The sequence below is a fragment of the Diadema setosum genome, chromosome 17, assembly GCF_964275005.1.
Source record: "Diadema setosum chromosome 17, eeDiaSeto1, whole genome shotgun sequence".
NCBI lineage: Eukaryota > Metazoa > Echinodermata > Echinoidea > Diadematoida > Diadematidae > Diadema > Diadema setosum.
Genome location: NC_092701.1, coordinates 32,764,724 through 32,773,260, shown reverse-complemented (window position 1 = coordinate 32,773,260; position 8,537 = coordinate 32,764,724). Strand labels below are relative to the sequence as shown.

The 8,537-nt window shown below is 39.3% G+C and overlaps 1 protein-coding gene across 1 annotated transcript; it reads right to left on the bottom strand.

Moving 5' to 3' along the window:
- Positions 1 to 4,244: 4,244 nt before the first annotated feature.
- Positions 4,245 to 6,430, bottom strand: LOC140240620 (echinoidin-like). Its single transcript, XM_072320374.1, has 3 exons — positions 6,405 to 6,430; positions 5,651 to 5,837; positions 4,245 to 4,490 (listed from the first exon to the last, which is right to left on the bottom strand). The coding sequence occupies exons 1-3, from the start codon at positions 6,428 to 6,430 to the stop codon at positions 4,245 to 4,247; spliced, it is 459 nt and encodes a 152-aa protein (XP_072176475.1).
- Between the last annotated feature and the right edge of the window lie 2,107 nt (positions 6,431 to 8,537).

Genomic DNA, 8,537 nt, shown 5'->3' with positions numbered 1-8,537 from the left:
CTCTCTTCCATAATTAAGAATGGTCGTATTTACTTTAAATACCATTCTTATTTTATTGATCAAAAGCAGTAACACTGAAATAAAGCAATTCCTGCTTGATGAAAATAATGTACCTTAATTAGGAGTGTGCAATGTTCTTGATTGGTCTCTACTTTTTCTCATTTTCCTTGTTCTATATCTTCCACCCTTATTCTCTATCATATGAATTTGTTTGATAAATAATTATATTTTACTTGTTTTATATGGTATATATATATATATATATATATATATATATATATATATATATATAATGAAACAATTGCTTGCGTCATAATGTGCTTAATATCTCAAACACTATTTATGCAAAATAATTTTCAGCAATGACCTGCATTTTCTACGAGAGCTGATAAAAGTTTCCAATGTCTTGCAATGATAAGGGCACATGCACTATGGACTGAATTTTGCAGTTATTGAAATTATGGGCTATTAAAAATTGTTTTTCTTTCAAAGTGTATCGATTTAAAAGTTATCTTTACGTCTTTCTCTTTCTCTCTCTCTTTTGTTTGTTTGTTTGATAGGTACTTTATTTTCTGTAAATCAATATACATAAGTTACATAATCATGAACATGTAGGAAATATACAAAGTAAATTCAACACAGAGTCGTTTGACTTGCATAAACAACGATATACATAAGTTACATAATCATGAACATGTAGGAAATATACAAAGTAAATTTACTACAGAGTCGTTTGACTTGCATAAACAACGATATAAAAGGAAATCAATGATATAATATACAGTATGCATGTCTATGCAGCAGGGACTACAATAACAATTGTAGTTAAGAAGCAATATATGCAGAGGGCCGCCATTATAAGCATTGCTTGAAAAGATGGCCGGCACGAGGAAAAGATAGGGACGTACTAGATTCGTAACAATACAAATTCTGCTGCGAAGATAGCAGGGGAAAATAAACTCTGATGTGTGATGGTGGTGAATGTGCGTGCAGGTGCTTGAAAGTGCACAAGGGCAGATAGGCTGGAATTTAGAATAATAGAATTGGTTTGCTGGTAAGAGGGAACGATATGCGATGTTGCTATCGGGAGACCAACATTAGTCATATAAATTATTTGTTTTTTAGTTCGTATTTGAAGTATACTGTAATAAAATGTGCTTCTTTAAGTTTGCTTTGAGTGAAAACAAGGGGGCACACTGTTTCAACTCCTCAGGAAGAGTGTTCCATGTATCCGAACCGTGATGTCTGATCGACTTTTGAGCAAGTAAAAGCTTTGGATTACTTAACTGAAAATCATGGGAACGACGGGTAGGGTAATGAGTGAATATAATCATTGGTTACTAGGGCATTATGAAAAAAATTGTAATAAATTTCGAGTGTGTTTATACATAAATATGGCAGTTAAGTAATCATGGGCCTTCAAAGTTTTTACGCGATAAAATATGGGATCAGTGTGAGCCAAGAAATTTGAATGTGTGCATATACGAAGAGCCTTTTTCTGGAGAAGAACAATTGTGTTCAATTTAGTGTTGTTACAGTTGCCCCATACAATATTGCAGTACATTACATATGGTAAATATAAAGTGTTGTATAACATTATTAAAATTTTATCATTAATGAAATATTTTATTCTTCTTAAAACACCAGTTGCTTTAGATATTGCTGTTGTAATATTCTGAACATGAGTATTTCAAGTTAGATTGCTACTTAGGGTCACTCCTAGGAATTTGGTTGAATGTTTCTTAGCAATGTTCATATCATCAATAGAAATACTTTGAGGAAGGGTGGGTTGGGATTGAAGCGTATGAAATTGTATGAAACATGTCTTATCAATATTCAATGAAAGCTTGTTACTTCTAAACCAATTTAACTTAATTCCGTATCTAATGTATCAACCAGTGTTACAATATCCTTGTGGGAATAAAAAACGTTGGTGTCGTCTGCAAATAAGATGAAGTTTAAACGAGGAGAGGAATTGATAATATCATTAATGTAAATCAAAAAAAGTAGGGGCCCGAGGATAGATTCCTGAGGGACACCACATGACACGTTAGAATATGTTGAGTGACTGGATTTAAATTCAACATATTGTTTTCGATGACTTAGATAACTTGTGAACCACGATAGCGTAATCCCTCTCACGCCATAATTGTGTAATTTTTCAAATAAAATGTCATGATCGATAGTGTCAAATGCTTTACTAAGATCCATAAAAACTCCAATTATATGCTCCTTTTTATTAAGCGTATCAATAATATTATCAATAGATTTAATTATAGCATAATCGGTAGAAAGTCCTTTCCTGAAACCAAACTGATTCGCATTTAATATTTCATTTTCAACCATGAACGAATAGAGACGCTTGTAAACTACTTTTTCTAGAATTTTCGATATTGCAGGTAACAATGAGATGCGTCTATAATTTTTCACCATTGAAAGATCTTCTCTTTTATAGATGGGGATAACTTTGGCGAATTTGAAGGAGTCTGTACCGTTAAGTAGGGATAGATTGTATGTGTGAGAGGGGCTGCTAGGCAGAGACACGCATAGTTGCCTTGTGACATAATGTTATTACCTACTAATTAGTAAAAGAACAGGCACGTAACCCAACACACAGAAGTGATTATAAATCGGAAACAAATATTTGCAGGTAGCTTTCAACACAACACACTTGATACCTGCAAGAAATATGAGAAAATTCCAATGTTTAATCCACCGAGGCTATCAAGCGTAATTATTCTACTTCAATATGAGCGGCGGAACATTTGTGCGTGTGTGTGTGTGTGGGGGGGGGGGGGGGGTCGGGGTCGGGTTAAACTCTTGGATGGTTTGTTCAAGGGTTAATACTTCCCTTAGCTCCTTATACCCCCATCTCACTAGACGGCGATTCCGCTACGATCATCAAAAATCGACAAAGCGCGGCGGATCGTGGCTTGATCGTTTTAAATCTTCTCCATCGTATCTTGAACGGTTCAGAAGCGCGGAGGGTCGCCACCATCGCCATGGTCGGCGACCTCGCTACGGAAGTTTTGAACATGTCCAAAACTTCCGTTGCGAGTTCACCGTGGTTTTAGAGCGTATCACAATCGCCTCACGAGCGCATTAAAAGCGCCACATTCGTAACTCTGACGGGGTAGCAACGCGTTAGGCGTAACTCAAGCGCATCGAAAGCGGCCCCCATCGCCCATGAAAATTACCGCTTTTACAGTATTATGTAACAGGAACCAACCATGAACGATAGAAAGTGATGCACAGACCAGGAAGGTGGACATGGAGAAAAACGTATTAAAGTTCATTTTCCACGTACACTCAGTACGAATCTACTCTGTTTATCAAATTGTTTGTTTTTCATTTACCATTCCAAGTCAATGAAAGTAAATTAAGTTGTAATTTTTTTCAAATACATCTTCATAAAAATTGTCTCATTGTAGGATACGATTTGTAGTTTGCTCGTCGCCGGTTCTTAAATATTCTGTATACATGGTCGACTTCCTAGTGAGATGGGGGCTGCGTACTTCGGTGGCAGGGAAGAATCTCGAAACGGAACCCTCCCCTCCCCTCCCCTCCCCTCCCCCTCCCCTCCCCCTTACCATAGTCCCTGTCCCTGCTAAATTTTGTGCATGTGAATATGGTTGATGTGGTGATGTGGTTGCACAATACATATTCGCAAACTGGTGATATTCGTGATATTCGAATGTACCCCGGTGGGCAGAGAATGAATTAGTCACGCATTAATCTCCAAGCTGGGGCCCGTTTCATAAAACTTGTCTTCAGTGACAACTACCACATTTCTATGACAAAGTTGCTCTCAGCGAATCAGATGCAAGGATTTCAGTAGCTTGTCACATCTATGACATCTTGTCACTGATGACTAGTTTTTATGAAACGGGCCACAGGTCTGTAAGTGGCTTTACCCCCTGAACCATCTCATCCCTTAACCGGTTAGGCCCAACTCCCTCCCCCAATTAAATATTAAAAAAGACGATCGTCTCTCCAAGGATGTATCTTTGGTCTCTCCCTTACTATTTTGGACTTGCAGTTAGCCACATGTGTCAGTCATATCACTGCAGACTACCGTAGGCAGGATGATTTGTGTGTATTCAATTATCTGAAGTTTAGGATTGTGGTCCAAAAGGGATATTGCAATCTTGGTAGATGTACCTGTGCTATCGTATAGGGAGGCTAAACATCTCTGGCGGGAGCATGTAGACATTGCGCCATGTCGGCTATCATAGAGCTTACACCTAGTAGACATAGGGCATCTTACAAATGTACTGCTTCGTTAACGCGCGGCACCAGCGATCGTGCCACTTGCCGATATAACCGCCCAAGAGACTCACGCAGTCAGAGTTGGGTCCCGTGCCTGTGTTGTTGGGCTGGTTGTTGGCCCAGTTTTCGAAGTCGACCGGCGTTTCGTCGGACCAGACGAAGACCCCTTCCTCCTCCAAGTCGTGTAGCCCGATCCACAACGTTGCGTAGACTCCTAGAGGCTGTAGGCATCAGGAATATAACAAAACAAGTCGAGTTGTTTGGAGATTGGACTTTAATAATGCCTAACTAAAGTGCTAAAACGAATTGGGTTGAACGTTTTGAACCACTTCCTTTACTGACGACAAAGAATGTCACAGGATTCAAAATTATTTTGTAGAAGTTTTAGTATGCTTTTCGTCAGCTTTTCGTCGCGACACACTGACCACTGAACGAAATCGGATGGGCTTTTCTGTAAGTCTCATACCCTGAGTGAATGTATATATATATATATATATATATATATATATATATATATATATATATATTAGATATTATAGTAGATGTCGCACGATGCCGGCTGCTGGTAGAAGCTTTCGACCTCGGGTCTTCGTCAGCTTTATTGTCTTTATTGTCTATACGAAATGGAATAGAGGTTTTGAGCATAATAAATCATTCGGAGTAATAAACATAATTCATTCAGTACAGTTTCAGCACAAGTTCACAACTTCAGAGCATACTTGGCAACATATTTCATGTTGCACGGCATCGTGCAATATACTGTCTCCATTACTGTCTCAATTACTAGTATATCATTCTTCCCAAGATGACAGAAGCGTTCGATGAAAATATCAGCGTCATCCCACTATCATGATATATATATATATATATATATATATATATATAGGTGAGAATAAAGAAGAGGCGGTAGACGTAGCTTTTGATCCTCACACTACTAAGATGCGACGGCCTAGGGGTTTAGCAACTGAAAACACACCTTTCACACTATATATACAGTATATATATATATATATATATATATATATATATATATATATATTATATATATATATATATCTTGGAATTTTCCACGTGTTGGAAATGTTATAATTTCAAGAAGAATGAGTCTCAAATACGCCATCTATAGACCCAACAAGAAGATTTGTATTCACAAAATTTTCAACCCGCCTTCGTCAGTGTAGTGTATACTAGGACAATGATAAGCTTTCAAAACCAAAAACTTATCATATTCCTAGTATACACTACACTGACGAAGGCCCGAGGCGGGTTGAAAATTTTGTGAATAAAAACCTCCTTATTGGATCTACAAATGGCGTATTTGAGAGTCATTCTTCTTATAATCATATATAGATATATATACACACACAACCAAATTATTCACCTGTGAGTCATTCCTCGCTCTGGATGTCTCGAAGAAAGTGTGCAGAAAGTCGTTTTCGGCCTGGGAGTGGATGGAGGCGAGATGGGCGAGAGCAGAGGGACTGCCCTGCCCCGAGCCGAAGGACGGAGAGGTGAAGGACCGGCAGTGGCCCTCCGCCTCAAACCAGGAGCGAGAGTAGCTGAAGAACCTGCCGTGTAATCACGGGATTCTAATTGATTAATTGATTAAGATATGATTGTTGACTATTTGTTGATTAATGCATATTCTACTCATTCACGGAGTAAAGGTGACCGTCCATAAGACTATTTCTTATCACTTTATAGGCCTACATAGTAAACACATTAAAAACTTATGCTACTATTAACAATGATGACAACTCTATAACATAGGCCATATGCCTCAGTCACATAAACATCCCTGATCACCCCGGACCACTCCGGATCTGATCCGGGGTGATCCGGGAAGAGATCTGTGTTAACGTCATGGACATCCTTGGACATACGTTTACGTCCGTGTAGATCCGGGGACATCCGGGAGGTCAACAGGGCAACTTTTGGAGGTCAAAAACATCCGTCATCCGGGGATTGCCGTGTTGACAGAGCAATCCGGGAGGGTCCGTGTGGATGCCGTAGATGCCGTGTTTGTCCGTAAAGACGCCGCGCTCTTCCGGCCTTATCCGTGTAGCTGCCGTGTTGATACCGTGTGTACAGTCATATCAACGCTCGTCGACACTCCATCGAGGTCGAAACCTCACGGATCTCCCCGGATCTCCCGGATCATCGTGTAGATCCTTGAGGATCCGTGCTTATGTGACTGGGGCCTAATCGTATTGACAGTATTGTAATAGCACTGGCTGTGAAACATCAGGAAAATATGACAGTACAAAGCACCAATTCAATTCAATTCAATTCAATTCAAACTTTATTTCATTTTTCGAAAAGAACATATACATTTCACTTTCTTTGGTAACAGAGAATAAGGTTGCATAATCAAAACAAAGTAAATTGAGAAATATATAATTGTGTAACCTTGGGGTAAAAAATACGTTGTAATGAAAATTGACTGACTGGAATGATAAAGACCTGAAGACGATATAACAATACGCAAAAAATGGAGGGACCCACTAAAAAGACAATGCTTGTAGAATGTGGGCCCTTCAGGTACAGAATGTCAATAGAAAATGAACTCATGCAAAAAGAGGAAAAAAGGCTGGGAATAAAGTCAGAAAAAAAGTCTGGAAGCCCACTAAGAAGACAGCGTAACAGACAGACACACACACACAGGCGAATAAATATTAAACGAGACTGGGACGACGAAACTAATAAAGGGGGACTAAAAGACAAGACAGAACGAGACAAGACTAACATAACAGGAAGACAATACAACGGACAGAAAGGCAAAACATATCCAGCGATCCTCGACAGAATTATATCGAAAAAATAATGGGATGCGTGAAAAGGATATGGAAATATAGAAAAATAGATGCAGAAGTAATATAGATAAAACCAAATCTACTCTGTAAGTGTCTCAGGACAACAGGGACGAGAAAATACGTGACAATATATCATTTGTAATCCAAGTTCTTCGAAAAGGAATTAAAATAAGCCAACAGGCTACTTCAATTCTAGGATCATGAAATTACAATATAAAAGACTTTAATCTCATTTTAAATGAATATATGGAGGGGGCATTTTTTATATCGTTATTCAGAAAATTCCAATAAGTTGTGCCAGTATAAATAAGTGTGTTCTTAGCAAAAAATCGTTCGTAAAAGAGGTAAATGAAATTCATTGGAACGTCAAGTGGGATACTCATGGAATTATTGATTTCTGTGAAACATAGAATCGAAAATGGACGGGAGTGAGTTGATCCCAATCACTATAAATTCTGTCACTTTGTACCCAATATAAGCAAAAGATGTTAAAATGCAAAAGTCTGAAAATCATCCGGAGTTCATCGGCATTTAATGAGAGACGGCATCTTTGTGAAACTCGTAGAGGCGTTTTGTTCAAGGCGTGGTAAGCGAGAGGCTACCACTGATCTCTACTGGAAGTGTCTAGACATATCTTAGGCCAATTTTGAAGCCACAGCGCCGCCATTTTACCACGCACATTGTCCGTACACTAATGTGTACGAAGCCCATCACATCACGTGACCTTGGTGAGAGTCTCCGCTGGTAAATGCGTGCAAAGCGGTGTAAGGCTGGTAACAAGATGGCGACGCGGCGGCCTCACCAACGCGGATCGTTTGTACAGAATGAATTGGGCCAATGAGATATCTAGATTTTCATGCCTTTTGAGATCAGTGTTTGGCAGCTCATTTACAGCTCTCCTATAGGTGTCTTCATGAGACAGGTATAGGCCAGAAGGAAACTACTCAAAAGTCGGCTGTATATAGGCGTCTGGCGTATTGCTTAGTTAAGATAAGTCGCCTTCTCGCCTTCGCATCCCGTTCTAAATAAACCATGCAGTTCAACAAGTTACCTGCCCGTTACATAACGTTAGTTGTAAAGCTTCCAGTACTACTTTTTACCTGTAGCAATGATTTCCGAAGGCAGTCCACATTGCAGGGCAGCAGCAAGAGGCAGTGGAGCAATGGAACTCTACTGCTGCTACCAGAATCAACAGGGCGCACACAGTTTGGCGGGTCGGCGACATCTTGGCACGGATGGAAATCAGGGTTTCTTCCACATCGATTGTTTTGGTATACAATGTACAAATTTGTATTGTGCATTCAATCAGGAGGTCAAACGTACGTAAAAACCCTCTAGAACCACGCAACACATGCCGAGCGCTCACTTCCGGATGCTTTTGGTAGTATACCTTGTTATCACATCCGTCCGTGTTCCAAAGGCCACACGGAAACAACATAATTATTTCAGATAACT